Source organism: Ochlerotatus camptorhynchus, unplaced genomic scaffold (genome assembly GCF_037179485.1).
Source record: "Ochlerotatus camptorhynchus isolate MF236.1 unplaced genomic scaffold, CSIRO-AGI_Acam_v1.1 ptg000222l, whole genome shotgun sequence".
Classification (NCBI taxonomy): domain Eukaryota; kingdom Metazoa; phylum Arthropoda; class Insecta; order Diptera; family Culicidae; genus Ochlerotatus; species Ochlerotatus camptorhynchus.
Window position 1 is genome coordinate 771,837 of NW_027040712.1, and position 21,555 is coordinate 793,391.

The 21,555-nt window shown below is 42.2% G+C and overlaps 2 protein-coding genes across 3 annotated transcripts in view; one reads left to right on the forward strand and one right to left on the reverse strand.

Moving 5' to 3' along the window:
* Mlc-c (Myosin light chain cytoplasmic) overlaps positions 1–21,555 on the forward strand; it is a 379,873-nt gene that overhangs the window by 315,572 nt on the left and 42,746 nt on the right. Inside the window, exons 1-2 of one of the 2 annotated variants that reach the window (XM_065225259.1) lie at positions 18,427–18,557; positions 18,671–18,698. In XM_065225259.1, coding sequence (XP_065081331.1) covers positions 18,555–18,557; positions 18,671–18,698 — 31 coding nt within the window. In that variant the 5' untranslated portion in view covers positions 18,427–18,554. Of the gene's footprint in view, positions 1–18,426; positions 18,558–18,669; positions 18,699–21,555 lie in introns of those variants that run through there. The other variant, XM_065225260.1, reaches the window with a different exon arrangement.
* Positions 3–3,443, reverse strand: LOC135703777 (uncharacterized). The gene is made up of 4 exons (XM_065225102.1): positions 3,234–3,443; positions 3,026–3,112; positions 2,185–2,414; positions 3–14 (listed from the first exon to the last, which is right to left on the reverse strand). The coding sequence occupies exons 1-4, from the start codon at positions 3,418–3,420 to the stop codon at positions 3–5; spliced, it is 516 nt and encodes a 171-aa protein (XP_065081174.1). The 5' UTR covers positions 3,421–3,443.

The window sequence follows — 21,555 nt, forward strand, 5'->3', positions numbered from 1 at the left end:
ATTTAAGCCTCTTTCTGAAAAAAAGTAACAAAAGATTTATAAACTACTGGGAAAATTATGACATGGATCTTTTTGCTATTTGCTGAAGGAAGTGTTACCTAAAGCTACAACAAACAGCACTTTTCAGTGCTCAATATAACCACAAACGAAGTGACAGACGGAGCGGCTCGAAAACTTTGGTGACTAACCTGCTATTGCAATTTTTCAGTGTACCACATGGCAACTCCACTACCAGTGGATTGTACCACATGGCAACACTACTACCAACAATCAATACGAAACTAACGATTTTAAATTGGCTCACCACTTTAGTAGCCTATTGGTCCCAAGCAAACGATTACCGTACCCTATTCTAGTCGAAATTCTAGTACTACGCAATGTTTGTTTTGATTCGTTATGAAAGTTTGACAGATAAAATGAGGGGTTATTGGTTTTTTCTATGTTTCGAGGGGTGAATCGATTAGCTTGGGACCGAAGAGAGTACCAGAGCTGAGCCAAAAAGTTGAGCACGTTATTTCGGGACCTTCTAGTCTTAGAGTTACCTCTATGCTACTACTGGATTGAACTAGCATTTTCACCAAATGTACTAGAATGTTTTGGTTCTATCTCTTTCACTCTACTCAAAACTGGAATGCATAAAAAAATGACAAAATGATATACACTCTTTGCACACTGTCAAAGAATCATTGTACACAAAATCAACTTCGTGCAAAACCAAAACAAAAATACTATCCCATCTGGTGGATGATGGCACAAGCTTCTAAGAAAATTCTATTACAGCGAACCACATTATTTTAATTGATTTCTTCGCCAGTAAGTCGTCTGTCACTTCGTTTGTGATATAACTGTGAATTATCTACCTTCTTCGAATCTTATTATTTATTATTTTATTTAGTGTAAAATAGCAAAAATTATAGAATGACGCGAGCTTTTTGCAATCAGAAAAAAACCGCATTTGAATTTATCGAAATGTATCAAGATCTTCAACCGTTTTCGAATTATAGTTATAATGTCTTTCTGTGCTTCGGAACAAGTACTCCACCCCACCTCTCCTAACAACCCAATGTTGTCAAAGGAGTGGCGAAGTGGCACGTAACCCTTACCGATATAGTAAAAAGCATTTAATTTTTCATAATATGGTGCCACGCCATCTCTTCAGAGCCCATTTCATCCTACCGTGGACGCAGCTAAAGAAATATAAAAAAATCAATGTTTTTTTTAATCACTTCTTGATTAAACTCTTAAAAAAGCTGCGTGTCACTATTTGACATATCAAAGAAAAGGAACCAAAAATGTAAGAATGGTCAAGTCGAATTTATTTAAAAAAAAATGGAAAAAATAGCTTTTGATATTGTTTACGCACTATTGTTCTTAATGTGACGCAAAATGTTTCCAAATTAAAATGTTATGAAAAATGTACATAACAGTATAATATTAATTAATGAGTTGGGCCGGAACATATTTGCACCAATTAGTAGACATCCATTAATCAATCAAGCCTTGCCATGTTTAACTTGCATTCTGGTTTTTCGAGAATATGTGAGAAGGTTTGCATTGTCCATGAAAGAACTATTTAATCAAATCAGTTCATACTACTATTGAATCTTGAAAATAGTAATGTGTTGTCAAGAAAGATTAAAAAAATAAGGTTACCCACAAACAGTTTTTCGTGACGAATGTAAGAGTTGAGTGTTAATAAATAAGTGGGAATGACACTGATGAAGACTGAACATTGTAGTCGAAATACGTATTTATCATGGATACCAAAAATGAATTAATTGGAATTAAATGGAAAATAACTTTTTTTTTGCTGTTTTATATAAGCATTCCGCTAACATCCCAATTTCATTACTTCAAAATAAGTACCGGTTATTAGGATTGTTAGGAGTAATTTCGTGAAACACATGTCTGTGTGCGAGCATAATACAGAAGTGAGTCAAGTTTGTAATTACGTCTAATATGATGCATCCACGACATGCATTAATAAAGATGAAAACAGCTTTAGATATTAATTTGCCATCAAATTCTAAAAGGTACATTATGTGCTAAACCCTATATTGCAATACAAAAATGTAAATACAACAAACAACACAGGCATACAAATTGACTTTTCCCTTATGTAATACGTGTTTAAGGACATTGATATAAGTGAAAAAAAAAAGATAGATTACCTTTCAACAATACGTATATGCTAGGAGCCAGTTTCCATTCAATCGTCAAGATCTGTTTTAGAGGAGAACCAGTAGATGGATCCGTTGACATCTCAGACGTTCTGGGATAGAAGTTACTGGGAACGGTTGCTGGAGCTACAGAACTGATCAATGTTTCCACAGCCTCATGCGGCTCCAATCGGTGACATGACTCAGGAGCTGCCACGGCCGTTTCAGTGACCGGTGTGGATACGTTTTGTTCAGCTGTAGAAGATAAAATAATAACATTTAAAACAATATACAAAGAGAAATAGAAATCTATCCAAATTTATAGCAGAGTTGTTGCAAAGTTTAATATGTCTCGATCGATTTTTATTTTGAATTTTTGGCTTCCCACGGATATACAAAACAAACATTCAAGCGTAACTATTCAAATCGACGTAACTGATTTTGTAAACAATCACTTCAATCGACGATTTGTCTTAACTGCTAACTAACCCACGTAAACACCATCATCAGGTAGGGGAATCTCTCTCCTACTATCTGGTGTTGTTAGTGTCTGTGAGTGAGCTAGCAGTTGTCACAAATCGTCGATTGAAGTGATTGTTTACGAAATTAGATACGTTGATTTGCATAGTTATTCTTGAATATCAATAGAAATTGGATTTTTTTTTTCATCATGTTTTAACTTTATGTATGTACACAGCCAATGAGATCAAATCAAATTTGAGTTTTGTTCACTCAAATTCGCCAATATGTCGTTAACTAATAGACTGAGATAGTTTTCTGGTATTTTCCTCAAAAATCTGCTCGAATGTGAGAAAAATCGTTGAAAATTTTACAGTCTAGGTGTACAAAAATAACTTGCTACTTACCTTTCGGTATGAGCTCGGACCCTATTTGAGTTTGTTGTTTGATAATAACAGGATCTGATGGTCGAAGTCCGGTTGGCGTGTCATCTACTGTGAAGTAAAAAAAAATAATAAGAGAAAAAAATGAGGTTATGCATTTTTGTTAAAGGCTGCTTTGTCTTAAAGGTTATGTCAGTTATTCTTTTTATGTTCTAAGTTCAATATTACTCACCAGCTAATGTATCGAAGCTTGGATCATCCTCCTTAAGGGGTTCCTCTTCGTCCCCGAAATCTTCTGATATATCGGAATCATCTAGAGATTCCAAAATTTCAACCTCTTCCTCCTCACCTACATCTTCTTCTTCTTCCGCTTCCTCTTCATACATCTCAACGTCCAGAAATTCTGGCTGAGGTATCATATTTCTTTTCACTTCTACTCTTAATCTAGCACTGAATGTATATTTACTTACTATGAATCACTAGACGAAACAGCCGTAACATTTAAAACATCCGAAACGCGAAAACATCCGAAACGCGAAAACATCCGAAACGCGAAAACATCCGAAACGCGAAAACATCCAGTTTCAATATCGACGGGCACGAAATACAACCACTACAAACGCCGACCAAAACGACTCGCTTGTATTGTTACAGCACTGGGCACTGTGAGTTCCCGAATAGAAATTTACATTAGCCCAACGTTTGATTTTGATGTCTACATCAGCATCGAAATCAAATGTATGCCTGATGTCAAACATTAGGAAACATTATGATTTAGTTGTATTTAAGCAACGTAACATGGTGTATACATCAGAAATTTTGGAACAAAATTTTGCCATTCTAATGTCGGTCTGATGTCAAAAATTTCAATCTATTGACATTAGAACCAAACGTTTTAAGGATGTTTTCAGATGTACAAAACGTTAGAACTAAACGTTGTTCGGATGTTTTTAAATGTAAACGTTTTCTGATGTTTTCTAATGTAGATGTTTCCTGATGTTAGAAACAAACGTTTTTGGATGTTTTCAGATGTAAAAAACGTTAGAACTAAACGTTTTTCGGATGTTTTTATATGTAAACGTTTTCTGATGTTTTCTAATGTAGAGGTTTCCTGATGTTAGAATCAAACGTTTTTCGGTTGTTTTCGGATGTAAAAAACGTTAGAACTAAACGTTGTTCGGATGTTTTTATATGTAAATGTATTCTGATGTTTTCTAACGTAGATGCCTCCCGATGCTGGAACCAAACTTTTTTTGGATGTTTTCGGATGTACACAACGTTAGAACTAAACGTTGTTCGGATGTTTTCAATTGTACTTCGTGTTTGATGTTCTCTGATGTTTTCAGATGTACAAAACGTTTAAAGTAAACGCTGTTTGAATGTTTTCAAATGTAGATGTTTACTAATGTTTTTAGATATACAAAACACTAGAATCTTACTTTTCAAATGCTTTCAATTATATTTACAACACATTAGAACTAGAAAAATGATCGTGTAAACACTACACACGATTGTTGTTAGATTACATCATAAAAATGCGTGCATAACAGTCAATGCTGAAGCTCCCGTTTCCCACCAGTCAGTTAACTGACCTTAGCTAACCTAATATCATTGCGGCAACTCTCTATGCGGCAGGGGAACTATGCCATTAGCGCGCTAAGAGTTATTAGACCACTGACATAGGCGCCAATTTGTAGGTGACGAGGCACTTGGTGACATTACAGCGAGCTTGACGATTTTTGCAGCATTTTTTTTAGCAAACTACCAGTTAAGGTGTGTAGTGTTTACAAGATCTTGTTTCTAGCTCTAATGCTTTGTACAATTGAAAGTATTGAAAAAGTTAATTCTCATGTTTTGCACAACCGAAACCATCAGAAAACATAAAATTGTACAAAAAAAAGTCATCCATTCTGGTAGACTATCTCTTAAATGCATAAAGAATAGCCATTGCTTAAGCTCCCGTTTCCCACCAGTCAGTTAACTGACCTTAGCTAACCTAATATCATTGTGGCAACTCTCTATGCGGCAGGGGAACTATGCCATTAGCGCGCTAAGAGTTGTTAGACCACTGACATAGACGCCTATTCGTGGGTGACGAGGCACTTGGTGACATTACAGCGAGCTTGGCGATTGTTATAGCATTTTTGAGTGAACTACCAGACAATCATTACAATGTGATCGCTGCGCCTCCAGATCTCCCTTTAAATCGACCCACTGTGCCAATTTGTCAATAATGCATGACACTTTGGACGGGGTTGCTGGCTTGTTTGGTCCACTGTTCGGATATACAAGTGGCAAGCCTTCCCCTTCACGGATCGCTCCAAAAATTGCTGCAAACGAACTGCAAATATATAATAAACAAAATTATTGTGCATGAAAAATATGACAATGGACAATGCTCGAGGAGCACTGGGAGTTTTCGAACGACGCGTGCTTAGGACCATCTTTGGCAGAGGGTATATGAAAATGGTGAATGGAGTAGAAGAATCAAGATAGAGCTGGAATTAGGGCGTAACAGCCTTTGTAAACAATGACTTCTCTTGTTGATTTCTCGGAATTCAAGACACGCCTACACAAACCAACATATCCATCGGGTAGTAGAAGTCTTTCTCTAATCGATGGTGATGTCGATTCGCCTTGGAGAGCCATGACTTCCGCGAAATCATCGAGAGAAGTCATTGATTACAAAAGCTGTTACGCCCTAGTTCCAGCTCTATTTAGGAATGAACCACGAACTGGCGTAACTTTATGGCGAACCCAATATCCAGAAAGTCGCTAAAAGTGGAAGATTGTACCCTTCCACGGGCGGGACACGTTGTAAGAATGCCGGACAACAATCCCGCAAAAATGGTGTTTTCCTCAAATCCGGCCGGTACAAGACGCAGAAAAGCACAGCGTGCTATGTGGTTAGACCAAGTGGAGTAAGATGTAGGAAGTGTGGGACGCTCGAGAAATTGGAGACAAGCAACCAGGGACCGAGTTAGTTGGCGCAACTTGTTATACAGGTTAGGTTCCGAGGGATGTCGGATCAGCAAAAGTAAAGTAAGTATACAGACAAACAGACATAAAACTCGCAAGATGTTCATCGAACAAGCATTTATCGGTCAATTTAAAAGTATCTTAGTTGGTAGTACCATAGAGGTAACTCTAAGACCACTGGGTCCCGAAGAAAATCATTATTATTTTTGGCTCACTTAGTACCAGAACAACGGTCCCAAGCAGTCCCAAGCTATTTCACTCACCCCTGCATGTTCTGCATGAATCCACACACCCCTGATGTTATCTGTCAAACTTTCATAGCGAATCAAAACAAACATAGTGTAGTAATAGAATTTCAACTAGAATAGGGTACGTTAATCGTTTGCTTGGGACCAATAGGCTACTAAAGTGGTGAGCCAATTTAAAATCGTTAGTTTCGTATTGATTGTTGGTAGTACCGCCACCAGTGGCGCGCATAGTCAATTCCCTTGCGTTTGACGTTTCCACACTACCGCCATCTGTTCAGCGTACTACCAACAATCAATACGAAACTAACGATTTTAAATTGGCTCACCACTTTAGTAGCCTATTGGTCCCAAGCAAACGATTAACGTACCCTATTCTAGTTGAAATTCTATTACTACACTATGTTTGTTTTGATTCGCTATGAAAGTTTGACAGATAACATCAGGGGTGTGTGGATTCATGCAGAACATGCAGGGGTGAGTGAAATAGCTTGGGACTGCTTGGGACCGTTGTTCTGGTACTGAGTGAGCCAAAAATAATAATGATTTTCTTCGGGACCCAGTGGTCTTAGAGTTACCTCTATGGTACTACCCACCACAGTGTACTCAACAGAGGGCGGTAATGTTTTAACGACGATGTTTTACAGTGAGAAATATTCAATGTGTTATGTCTATTTGTCTGTGGTAAGTATCTTATACGTTGGCTAAATTGTTATCCAAACTGCCTAAAAGTTCGAAGAATAGTTATTAGATAGTAAAGAATTCTAAATTGGCATTATTTATGAAAAATTTACATTAGAATTCTTAAATCTCAGTCTTTCCCTGATTGCGAACCACACTTTAAATTTTATATAAACTTGCGACCCATCTTGTGTACCATCATAAGGCTTGATGAAACTTATTCCGCCCGGAAACATGTTTTTTCGGAATTATGAAGTCATTATAGGGTTAACTACCCCATTTTCGGCCTATTAAGCACAACCCGCACTTAGTCCTTCTTTATCTAGCGTAGTTTAGCACCAAACGGAATGTTATTATTACTGATGGCTTCCAAATTTATTTACCTTTCCGTATGTACCGTAAGATTTGATAAAGAGAAACCAATCGTTGAGATATTGTCAAAAGTCTAACACTGCTTCTTGACACCAAACTCGGCCTACGGATTCTAAACTCGTCCTAGCGCATTGAAACGCCATTGAAACGCCAATGAATTCACTTCGGCCTATCGGATGAAGATTAAACATTGTATTAATCATTGTATGTAGTCTACACTGGCTTGACGAAATGGAAATAAAGAATAAAGAATGAAGATAAAAATTGATTCGGTCGGAGCGCTTCTTTTGTTTTTGGGAATAATGGGTGCAAACCTTCATATCACGTGTTCTCATTGACTTCGTTCCGTAGCTTATTAACTAAAGTATCGTACCAAATGCATAATTGAATTGACGAACCCTGAAATAATGGATTTCTATTGAAGTTTTCTGCTCGATAGGCCCAAAACGGGCGATTAGGCCGAAGTAGTTCTCTACCCTACGTTATTATGACATTTGTTATTTTTAAGTTACAAGAGGACGTTGCAAAGGATGAGTTTGACGTATGAAACCTGTGCATTTAGTTTTCAGAGAGTCGCAATCAGCGAATTATTCATTAAATCACTTATGGCTGTAAGCTTCAATCGGTATTATCCTCGGATTATATCCCGATCAAGAATGTCCGGCTGCTTTGATGTCGACATCAGAGTTATTCAACACGATGCTATGCAAACAATACGCAGATCATCCAAACAGGGACGGTATTAAAAGTTAATCCGAGTTGGAGCTTACCGCCATTATTGCGGCTCTCTGAATCCAATATTAATAGGTTGAAAAAATGGTTTAAAAATGGAACCTAAATCCAAAATTTCATAAATTTTGGTTCACATGAACTATGATAAATCAGTGTCATTACATTTGCAAACATCACCATTTTAGCGGCCCTCGCCATAGAGCGAACTGTCATTCAAAAGGATATTAATGTCATCTAAAGCAATTTATCGACAATTTAAATCTTGGTTTACAAATCGAGATGAATGTCTATGGGAACGATAAAAATATATTTGTGCTCAGAAAACGAAGCTCGTTCAGATGATGTATAAAAATTTGTTTGTTTTTCGAAATTATACAACCCAATTCCAGGTTTTCCACACGAAACGATAACTAATGGATACGTATTCGGTTTCCTCATAGGGATACGTATTCGGTTTCCCCATCAGGATACGTATTCGGTTTCCCCATCAGGATCCGTATTCGGTTTCCCCATCGAGATTCGTATTCGGTTTCCCCATCAGGATCCGTATTCGGTTTCCCCGTCGGGATCCGTATTCGGTTTCCCCGTCGGGATCCGTCTACGGAATCCCCATCGGGATCCGTATTCGGTTTCCCCATTGGGACCCGTATTCGGTTTTCCCATCGGGATCCGTATTCGGTTTCCCCATCGGGATCCGTATTCGGTTTCCCCGTCAGGATCCGTCTACGGAATCCCCATCGGGATCCGTATTCGGTTTCCCCATTGGGACCCGTATTCGGTTTTCCCATCGGGATCCGTATTCGGTTTCCCCATCGGGATCCGTATTCGGTTTCCCCGTCGGGATCCGTCTACGGAATCCCCATCGGGATCCGTATTCGGTTTCCCCATTGGGACCCGTATTCGGTTTCCCCATCGGGATCCGTATTCGGTTTCCCCGTCGGGATCCGTATTCGGTTTCCCCATTGGGACCCGTATTCGGTTTCCCCATCGGGATCCGTATTCGGTTTCCCCATTGGGACCCGTATTCGGTTTCCCCATCGGGATCCGTATTCGGTTTCCCCATTGGGACCCGTATTCAGTTTCCCCATCGGGATCCGTATTCGGTTTCCCCGTCGGGATCCGTCTACGGAATCGCCATCGGGATCCGTATTCGGTTTCCCCATTGGGACCCGTATTCGGTTTCCCCATCGGGATCCGTATTCGGTTTCCCCGTCGGGATCCGTCTACGGAATCCCCATCGGGATCCGTATTCGGTTTCCCCATTGGGACCCGTGTTCGGTTTTCCCATCGGGATCCGTATTCGGTTTCCCCATCGGGATCCGTATTCGGTTTTCCCATCGGGATCCGTATTCGGTTTTCCCATCGGGATCCGTATTCAGTTTCCCCATCGGGATCTGTCTACGGAATCCCCATCGGGATCCGTATTCGGTTTCCCCATTGGGACCCGTATTCGGTTTTCCCATCGGGATTCGTATTTGGTTTCCCCATCGGGATCCGTATTCGGTTTCCCCGTCGGGATCCGTCTACGGAATCCCCATCGGGATCCGTATTCGGTTTCCCCATCGGGATCCGTATTCGGTTTCCCCGTCGGGATCCGTCTACGGAATCCCCATCGGGATCCGTATTCGGTTTCCCCATTGGGACCCGTATTTGGTTTTCCCATTGGGATCCGTATTCGGTTTTCCCATCGGGATCCGTATTCGGTTTCCCCATCGGGATCCATATTCGGTTTCCCCGTCGGGATCCGTCTACGGAATCCCCATCGGGATCCGTATTCGGTTTCCCCATTGGGACCCGTATTCGGTTTTCCCATCGGGATCCGTATTCGGTTTCCCCATCGGGATCCGTATTCGGTTTCCTCATTGGGACCCGTATTCGGTTTTCCCATCGGGATCCGTATTCGGTTTCCCCATCGGGATCCGTATTCGGTTTCCCCGTCGGGATCCGTCTACGGAATCCCCATTGGGATCCGTATTCGGTTTCCCCGTCGGGATACGTATTCGGTTTTCCCATCGGGATCTGTATTCGGTTTCCCCATTGGGACCCGTATTCGGTTTTCCCATCGGGATCCGTATTCGGTTTCCCCATCGGGATCCGTATTCGGTTTCCCCGTCGGGATCCGTCTACGGAATCCCCATCGGGATCCGTATTCGGTTTCCCCATTGGGACCCGTATTCGGTTTCCCCATCGGGATCCGTATTCGGTTTCCCCGTCGGGATCCGTATTCGGTTTCCCCATTGGGACCCGTATTCGGTTTCCCCATCGGGATCCGTATTCGGTTTCCCCATTGGGACCCGTATTCAGTTTCCCCATCGGGATCCGTATTCGGTTTCCCCGTCGGGATCCGTCTACGGAATCGCCATCGGGATCCGTATTCGGTTTCCCCATTGGGACCCGTATTCGGTTTCCCCATCGGGATCCGTATTCGGTTTCCCCGTCGGGATCCGTCTACGGAATCCCCATCGGGATCCGTATTCGGTTTCCCCATTGGGACCCGTGTTCGGTTTTCCCATCGGGATCCGTATTCGGTTTCCCCATCGGGATCCGTATTCGGTTTTCCCATCGGGATCCGTATTCGGTTTTCCCATCGGGATCCGTATTCGGTTTCCCCATCGGGATCTGTCTACGGAATCCCCATCGGGATCCGTATTCGGTTTCCCCATTGGGACCCGTATTCGGTTTTCCCATCGGGATTCGTATTTGGTTTCCCCATCGGGATCCGTATTCGGTTTCCCCGTCGGGATCCGTCTACGGAATCCCCATCGGGATCCGTATTCGGTTTCCCCATCGGGATCCGTATTCGGTTTCCCCGTCGGGATCCGTCTACGGAATCCCCATCGGGATCCGTATTCGGTTTCCCCATTGGGACCCGTATTCGGTTTTCCCATTGGGATCCGTATTCGGTTTTCCCATCGGGATCCGTATTCGGTTTCCCCATCGGGATCCATATTCGGTTTCCCCGTCGGGATCCGTTTACGGAATCCCCATCGGGATCCGTATTCGGTTTCCCCATTGGGACCCGTATTCGGTTTTCCCATCGGGATCCGTATTCGGTTTCCCCATCGGGATCCGTATTCGGTTTCCCCATCGGGATCCGTATTCGGTTTCCCCGTCGGGATCCGTCTACGGAATCCCCATCGGGATCCGTATTCGGTTTCCCCATTGGGACCCGTATTCGGTTTTCCCATCGGGATCCGTATTCGGTTTCCCCATCGGGATCCGCATTCGGTTTCCCCGTCGGGATCCGTCTACGGAATCCCCATCGGGATCCGTATTCGGTTTCCCCATTGGGACCCGTATTCGGTTATCCCATCGGGATCCGTATTCGGTTTCCCCATCGGGATCCGTATTCGGTTTCCCCGTCGGGATCCGTCTACGGAATCCCCATCGGGATCCGTATTCGGTTTCCCCATTGGGACCCGTATTCGGTTTTCCCATCGGGATCCGTATTCGGTTTCCCCATCGGGATCCGTATTCGGTTTCCCCATTGGGACCCGTATTTGGTTTTCCCATCGGGATCCGTATTCGGTTTTCCCATCGGGATCCGTATTCGGTTTCCCCATCGGGATCCGTATTCGGTTTCCCCATTGGGACCCGTATTTGGTTTTCCCATCGGGATCCGTATTCGGTTTCCCCGTCGGGATCCGTATTCGGTTTTCCCATCGGGATCCGTATTCGGTTTCCCCATCGGGATCCGTATTCGGTTTCCCCATTGGGACCCGTATTTGGTTTTCCCATCGGGATCCGTATTCGGTTTCCCCGTCGGGATCCGTATTCGGTTTTCCCATCGGGATCCGTATTCGGTTTCCCCATCGGGATCCGTATTCGGTTTCCCCATTGGGACCCGTATTTGGTTTTCCCATCGGGATCCGTATTCGGTTTCCCCGTCGGGATCCGTCTACGGAATCCCCATCGGGATCCGTATTCGGTTTCCCCATTGGGACCCGTGTTCGGTTTTCCCATCGGGATCCGTATTCGGTTTCCCCATCGGGATCCGTATTCGGTTTTCCCATCGGGATCCGTATTCGGTTTTCCCATCGGGATCCGTATTCGGTTTCCCCATTGGGACCCGTATTTGGTTTTCCCATCGGGATCCGTATTCGGTTTCCCCGTCGGGATCCGTATTCGGTTTTCCCATCGGGATCCGTATTCGGTTTCCCCATCGGGATCCGTATTCGGTTTCCCCATTGGGACCCGTATTTGGTTTTCCCATCGGGATCCGTATTCGGTTTTCCCATCGGGATCCGTATTCGGTTTCCCCATCGGGATCCGTATTCGGTTTCCCCATTGGGACCCGTATTTGGTTTTCCCATCGGGATCCGTATTCGGTTTCCCCGTCGGGATCCGTATTCGGTTTTCCCATCGGGATCCGTATTCGGTTTCCCCATCGGGATCCGTATTCGGTTTCCCCATTGGGACCCGTATTTGGTTTTCCCATCGGGATCCGTATTCGGTTTCCCCGTCGGGATCCGTATTCGGTTTTCCCATCGGGATCCGTATTCGGTTTCCCCATCGGGATCCGTATTCGGTTTCCCCGTCGGGATCCGTATTCGGTTTTCCCATCGGGATCCGTATTCGGTTTCCCCATCGGGATCCGTATTCGGTTTCCCCATTGGGACCCGTATTTGGTTTTCCCATCGGGATCCGTATTCGGTTTCCCCGTCGGGATCCGTATTCGGTTTTCCCATCGGGATCCGTATTCGGTTTCCCCATCGGGATCCGTATTCGGTTTCCCCATTGGGACCCGTATTTGGTTTTCCCATCGGGATCCGTATTCGGTTTCCCCGTCGGGATCCGTCTACGGAATCCCCATCGGGATCCGTATTCGGTTTCCCCATTGGGACCCGTGTTCGGTTTTCTCATCGGGATCCGTATTCGGTTTCCCCGTCGGGATCCGTATTCGGTTTTCCCATCGGGATCCGTATTCGGTTTCCCCATCGGGATCCGTATTCGGTTTCCCCATTGGGACCCGTATTTGGTTTTCCCATCGGGATCCGTATTCGGTTTCCCCGTCGGGATCCGTATTCGGTTTTCCCATCGGGATCCGTATTCGGTTTCCCCATCGGGATCCATATTCGGTTTCCCCGTAGGGATCCGTCTACGGAATCCCCATCGGGATCCGTATTCGGTTTCCCCATTGGGACGCGTATTCGGTTTTCCCATCGGGATCCGTATTCGGTTTCCCCATCGGGATCCGTATTCGGTTTCCCCATCGGGATCCATATTCGGTTTCCCCGTCGGGATCCGTCTACGGAATCCCCATCGGGATCCGTATTCGGTTTCCCCGTCGGGATCCGTATTCGGTTTTCCCATCGGGATCCGTATTCGGTTTCCCCATCGGGATCCGTATTCGGTTTCCCCATTGGGACCCGTATTCGGTTATCCCATCGGGATCCGTATTCGGTTTCCCTATTGGGACCCGTATTCGGTTTTCCCATCGGGATCCGTATTCGGTTTCCCCATCGGGATCCGTATTCGGTTTCCCCATCGGGATCCGTATTCGGTTTCCCCGTCGGGATCCGTCTACGGAATCCCCATCGGGATCCGTATTCGGTTTCCCCGTCGGGATCCGTATTCGGTTTTCCCATCGGGATCCGTATTCGGTTTCCCCATCGGGATCCGTATTCGGTTTCCCCATTGGGACCCGTATTCGGTTATCCCATCGGGATCCGCATTCGGTTTCCCCATCGGGATCCGTCTACGGAATCCCCATTGGGATCCGTATTCGGTTTCCCCATTGGGACCCGTATTTGGTTTTCCCATTGGGATCCGTATTCGGTTTTCCCATCGGGATCCGTATTCGGTTTCCCCATCGGGATCCATATTCGGTTTCCCCGTCGGGATCCGTCTACGGAATCCCCATCGGGATCCGTATTCGGTTTCCCCATTGGGACCCGTATTCGGTTTTCCCATCGGGATCCGTATTCGGTTTCCCCATCGGGATCCGTATTCGGTTTCCCCATCGGGATCCGTCTACGGAATCCCCATCGGGCTCCGTTTACGGAACCCGTCATCGGGCTTGTAGCTTTTAGTAAAAAAATACACTGACTAACCTGCAAAGAGATCTGGCTGCAAACTCCCCGCCCGGGATCCAGCTTCGGATTCCCTACCGGGATTCGGCTGGGACTGGTACCGGTACACTTTCCTAAAAAAAAAATAATTACATTACATTAAATTAATAAATTCACATTTACTTACCAGAAAAACATTGCAATGCACCAAAACTTGCGACGGACACATTATTGGCACTTTCCCGGGCTAATTCGTAAACAAATCAAACTTTTCCCATACTGCGAAAAAAAACTGTACACGGCCAATGAGATCACGCATATTTGAGTACAGTGTACTCAATATCGAAAAAAGTGCAGGATGAGTAAATTTGCCGCATGTTTTCCTGTGGAAAACCTCAAAAATCTGCCCTAAAATAAGGAAAATTTACGAGAATCCAGAGAATCCAATCTTTGCTTTTCTCATATTCGGAACATGAGGGAAATTAATTCAAAACTGAGTTCCTGCACTTTTTGCGATTTATGAGTGAACTAACCTCAAATTAGGGTCGTTCTCATTCGCCGTGTAGTGCTGACTCAGGACAAAACAAACTTTGCATGCGGCGAGAGACCGAGGGACAACAATTTACATCGTGATGAACTTTGATTCTAATGTAACGTTTGGTTCTGTTGTCATTGGATGTATTCTGATGTTTTATGCGTGCAACAAATTACATCGTGATGATGTTTGATTCTAATGTAACGTTAGGTTCTGTTGTCATTGGATGTATTCTGATGTTTTATGCGTGCAACAAATTACATCGTGATGAAGTTTGATTCTAATGTAACGTTAGGTTCTGTTGTCATTGGATGTATTCTGATGTTTTATGCGTGCAAAAAATTACATCGTGATGATGTTTGATTCTAATGTAACGTTAGGTTCTGTTGTCATTGGATGTATTCTGATGTTTTATGCGTGCAACAAATTACATCGTGATGATGTTTGATTCTAATGTAACGTTAGGTTCTGTTGTCATTGGATGTATTCTGATGTCAAATTTTACATCGTCAAGACGTTTGATTCTGATGTAACGTTTGAGGCTAATGTATTTTTATGTACTTGGACGTCACACTGAAGTCTGAATACATTAAGGTTACAGCAATACACGTTAAAATTTAATGTATTGAAGATGTCTGCTGATGTTTCCTACATTACAATTTCTATTCGGGTTGTTTGTCCCTTTCATTCCTATGCTGTTCTTATGAGCCAGCTAATGTGATGTCGTACACTGCATATCAAATAAGAAGCAGAGGAACGAAAGAGACAACGAATTCCATACGGTCAAACCCGAAATATGTGATACTGTGGTTGTGTTGTACGATTTGACAGTTCTACAATTTTCACGTTAAAAGAAAACACTTTCAAATCGACAACAGAACCGATGAAAAAACACTGTTAAATCAAACAAATCACTTTCATACTAAAAATTTTCCCTTTTATTTCAATAAAAACAAACCACTTCTTAAAACAAAAGTGCAAAATATTCAATAGAACAATTTTTGTATTTTGTGTGTAGGGAATCCTTGCTTTGTTTCATTGGGCAAAACGGAATGCTTGAAGCCTTCTCTACCAACGGAACATTCAACCGACTAAACTTTTTTGAATGCTGCCGACGATTTGCTTAAATTCACGCAGAAACACCAGCAGTCGACAGTTGAACAACGCTGGAGATTTGTTTCCTTTCGGCTGAGTTACGTGCTCAGGTGCATCAGGCTGCTCATGGCTTGGATCACTGTCGGGGTCGCTCCAGTCATAGTCGAGAACCTGAACGTCTTCGAATAACGGGTCATCGAGTTGATCCGCCATCGGGTCTTCGTTCTCATTGCCATCCTCCTTGTCTACATCCTCACCATCATCGTTACGGGATGCCCTTCTGGAAGCCATTCGTTCCTTTTGCAGAAGGTTCCTACAAAGATGATATTATTACATCGGTTGAATTTTAGTTTGCAAATCACCAATCTTACCAATTTTGTTGTAAAACAGTTAAAACAGTTTAAAATAAATCACTTAAAAGCTAACTTTTCGAGCGGCTTCAAAATTTCACGAAAAACAAACAACAACAAACTTTTTTTCATTTTTTTTCACTCGATTTCCATTCTGTCAACAATGTTCAAGATGTACGTAGAAAGGTGAAAGAAGTGAGAGCGAAATCGATAGCGAAATATCGTAACGACGAAATTGATATCGGTCGAGTCTAAATGAAGAAAAATTTCGCAATACTGTCCTGGATATACATATTAGACACACAATTTATATAAGATTTGTTTGCTCTCTTTCACTCCACCGTAAAATATCATAAACATCTGTCACTTTTCGAGAGAAAAAACAGTGCAGCCTAAACGCATAATATTTTCTACTTAACTAAAATCGTAACAAATGCACTTTAAACTTAAAATACTCAATTTTTTGTGTTATAAATGCCAAAAAAGTCATTACTAAGAACGGCAATGCGTAACTATTAGTAAAATGCGTATCTTGATCATTGTGTAGTAAAATACACCAATGCGTAAGTTAATGCCTCAATGCATAAATGCGCCAACCAATGCTTAATAAAGTGCTCCAATGCGTATACATCAATACGCAAGACTGATTCGAACTTTGCCTGAATCCGAGCGACAGACACAGTAGCACCAACAATCAATACGAAACTAACGATTTTAAATTGGCTCACCACTTTAGTAGCCTATTGGTCCCAAGCAAACGATTAACGTACCCTATTCTAGTTGCAATTCTATTACTACACTATGTTTGTTTTGATTCGCTATGAAAGTTTGACAGATAACATCAGGGGTGTGTGGATTCATGCAGAACATGCAGGGGTGAGTGAAATAGCTTGGGACTGCTTGGGACCGTTGTTCTGGTACTGAGTGAGCCAAAAATAATAATGATTTTCTTCGGGACCCAGTGGTCTTAGAGTTACCTCTATGGTAGCACCAACAATCAATTCGAAACTGACGATTTGAAATTGGCTCACTACTTGACTAGCCTATAGGTCCCAAGCAAATCGATTAACGTACCCCATTCTAGTCAAAATTCTAGTACTACACTATGTTTGTTTTGATTCGCTATGAAAGTTTGACAGATAAAATGAGGGGTTAGTGGATTTTTCTATGTTTCGAGGGGTGAATATATTAGCTTGGGACCGAAGATAGTACCAGAGCTGAGCCAAAAAGTTGAGCACGTTTCTTTGGGACCTACTAGTCTTAGAGTTACCTCTATGGTAGCACCATAGAGGTAACTCTAAGACCAGAAGGTCCCGAAGAAACGTGCTCAACTTTTTGGCTCAGCTCAGGTACTATCTTCGGTCCAAGCTAATCGATGCACCCCTCGAATCATGGGAAAATCCACGAACCCCTCATTTTATCTGTCAAACTTTCATAGAGAATCAAAACAAACATGGTGTAGTACTAGAATTCCGACTAGAATGGGATACGTTAATCGTTTGCTTGGGACCAATATGCTAGTCAAGTAGTGAGCCAATTTCAAATCGATAGTTTCGTATTGATTGTTGGTAGACCGGGATAGAACCTTTGCTATCCAATTCGTTCGGAGCATTTACCTTTGAGCGGCAGATGACGCGATTGTGCCTGTCTCATGCTGGTTGTTTGAGAAAATGGAAGAGTTGCCAGTCTTGTCTTTGTTATTAGGGTTGATTTACGTGCAAAATAATAATGGGGTTGTTTTGGGGTTTTTGGATATTCGTAATCTACATTGAAAATGGAACCCAATTTCAAAATTTCATAAACTGTGGTGCTCAGGAAATATTGGTAAATCAGTGCGATTACATTTTCAAGCATCACCATTTTTGCGCCCCTCGCCATAGAGCGAACTGTCATTTAATGGATATTAATGCCATCGAATGTAATTTATTGACAATTTAAAACTTGGTTTACAAATCAAGATGAATGTCTATGTGACCGATAAAAATATATCAGTGCTCAGAAAACGAAGCTCTTACAGATTAACAAACCGGCATGTTTTTCAAAATTCAACAACCCAATTGAGTGCATCGCAATATTTTGCACATTTCTTGGTGCCATTAATTAACCAACTAAGATCAACTAATCAATCCAGTATTTTACGATCACTTATGGCCGCCTCAATCTGGCTGAGTTTCTGGTAGGTAACATAAGATTTGAAGTTTGGTGGATCAAACGCAATTCATGCCCAAACGTCAAATCTTATGTTCCCTACCAAAAACTCAGCCAGCTCCTATCATTTCGTAGTCTATTTTTGGGTGTATTTGACACAGACGCACATGTACTAATCTTGGTTCATGATCACCATGTGGCAGTCCCTCGGCTGATTTTTTTTATGCTGGAAATTTAACGAAGCACTCGAAAGTTTGATTCATCACTGGCTGTCTGTCATATTGTTCTGAATATCTGATTCGCTCGCGTTCAATCCGTTTGATTTACTGTGTAAAATTTGCGAAAATCCGGGTTAGTGCTCATTATTAAATTGCTACCTTTTAAATCTGCTGTTCTCACACAAATATGGTAAGCAAACAAATGATTGAGTCCATTAGAACTTCTAGGCTTTAATTTAAATCGCTAGAAGGTATTCTCGTGTAATCTTGCTTCTTCATTTTTTCTTTGTTTCTTTTTCGTAGACAAATTTCACCGAAGATCAACTAGCTGGTAAGTAATTTAAACAACTTTTTTTTTTTTATAGTTCCTAAAGCCTGGTCTATTAAGGTGGTCAACTGTAGTGGATTATTTGTTCAGTGTGGTTACTTATGTTGGGTGTTCGTGGTTCCGTACAGTTCGGTAGTAACCCGTAGTTGCGCAAAATTTTACATCCTGTTTATGCTTCAAAATTCCTCAACTATGACGTCACTTTCTACCATACGACAATGAGTTGCACCGAACGAGTAGGTACCGTTGTATAAAAAGAGCAGTGTGACGTGACAACGCGCAGCTGTCGTGATTTTAGTCATTCTCGGTTATTTTGAACGGTTCAGGCATTCAGAGCAGAGTCCAAATCCAAAGTTAGTGGGAGGGTAGTTCAAATATTAATAACTATGATAAGAATTATGAATATCTAAATGGGTTGGTCTGTCGAAGACATGTCAATTCTTATATACTCTACGCTATTTATTTTATCTGGATAGAAATTTGCAAAAGTTATTATTTATTATTTACATTTGCTGTTTTCAGCCTTATTCTACGGTCTACAATCGCGTTAAGTCTCAAATGCATGTTCTTCAATTTCGATTGTACAACACTCATTATAAATTTGGCGTCTATTGTGTGATACAATCAAGTACTTTGATGTTTAAAAAGATAAAACATACATCAAGTCCCAGCAGTAGCAATCGCATTTCAGTCCCATAAGAAAATCCCTCAGAGATCAAGGAAGTGATGAATGGCATTTATGTTAAAGTCACTAGTCTATCAATCAGGAATCATGTTTCAGTTCTGCTTTTTTATTTTGCCTTTGATATCAGTGTTTTGTTTACCGGACCTCTAACGGCTAGATTATTTAACAACTATTGTTCGGTAAAATTAGAGCAGCTTAACTCAGTGGCCTACACACTTCCTAGCTTAAATTTAAAAGACATTGATGATTTTAAGAAGATCGGAAACTTTCTCATGCCATTTTTGAGAAACCGCATAAACAATATAAAATGATAGACTGTTTTGTAGTTGAAATTTCTGTTAAATTTTATCGAAATTTGTGATATTTGTATTTGTGTTTGTATCGGCTCTAATCTCACTGGTGTTTGTGTAGAATAATTCACACCCACGCAAACTATGACCCCTATCGGAAGGGAACAATTTTCGTACCCGATGGTGTTTTTACGTGGGCGTATTTTGGTTCGCGTGAAAGGGCTTAAGAAGTTTTGTTTACAAAAGTTGATAGGCCCTTTTCAAATGTTACGTGAGAATAATTGTGGTCTTATCGCGTGGAAATTTAATCCATCTTGATCCATGAATCAAGAAATTTAAGTTTGTAATGCGAATTTCATATGCTTTAAATACCATGACGCACCGCTTATAAGTGCTTCAGATCACCCGAAACCATTTCAATCCGTTCTGTGTGGCGAGCAACGATGTACGCCGTCATATTTCTTTCGTTGCTGTCGGTTGCTATTTTGACGCACGCAATCATAACTGAACAACCAGTACCTTACGAATTTTGTCAGTGTCCTTGCAAGAAAGCTGAACCATTAGAAGTAGCAGTGTACTTTCCCACAAAGGCATCTTGTACATATCTAAGGAATCATTATGCCAAAGGCTATATGTTTTCAGCGGATGAACAGGTCAATGGAAGACGACAAGTTTATCACGACCTTACACACAAGAAACCGCCTTATGAAAAACGTCACCCGCACACGGCATTCTGGAAAGTCTACTACCCATGGAAGAATTACACCGGAGATCCAGAAGCTGCACCACAAGTGATTCAAAATATTCTTAACTTGGAGTTTGTAGTGTGGACAGATGTTGTCGTGCCGCAGTCGAACCACGAGGTGGTAACTATACCTAAGTTAACTTCGCATGGTTTATGGAATTGGTATATCGGCGACCGGTTGGGCTACAGGGTTGGTAATTATGTGTCGAAAGAATTTTTAGAGGCCGATGAAAGCTTGGCTCATGCATGGAACGAAGGCAGAGTCTTTACGGATATTATGAAACGGAATCGCTCAAGTTTATATCTCGACAAATTTGGCTGGTACGTTGCGGGATGTTACAATTAGACCTAATGATGAATATATATATATATATATGTACTGACGGAATTTTTTCGGTATTTTAAAAAGGAATAAAATGTCAACAAAACAAAGAATCTACTCATTCTCTCAACTTAGTGATTTTGATACTTCCTTTCTATTTCTTCTTAAGTCAAAGACTTGTTAAGTCATGCCGACATGCCCTCAAGAGTAGTCTTCTTTGAGCACTTCCGCAGTTGTTAATTAAGACCTCGCTCTATGATACTGCTAACTAATGTCGTGATGTCGAGAATACCTACAACTTGGAAATATCATTTACCAGATTATCAGGAATTCTAAAGGTTCTTAGGGGCGACAAATATGCTACCAAGAATTTATTACAGTACGTGTATTAAGTATGGGAAAATGCGTGACACGGGGGTCGTGATTTTTTTTATCGTCTTGTTACAAAGTGAACGTAAGACACCGAGCGGAACGGAATCACAATGCTGCGTCAACATCAACGTCAGCGTCAAATTTTAATCCGATCAAATTTGACGGACTGACGCAGTGTCGATGGAAAATCGCTAAGAAGAGATGTTGGTCGAAAAGCAACTTGACATGCGTTACACCTGTCATTTGACGGACGAACCACTTTGTCAACGCTGACTTTGACGCAGCACTGTGGCTCCCATTTTATAGATTATCAGTCAATTAATCTCAGTCGCTGAGTTCGTATGATTGGCCATGTGTTATATCATAGGGTGATCAATAGCAGTTTTAGGGGCATAGAGATCTCTTGGCTGCCGACAACGAGATCCTGGATGCTTGTGGGTTTTATT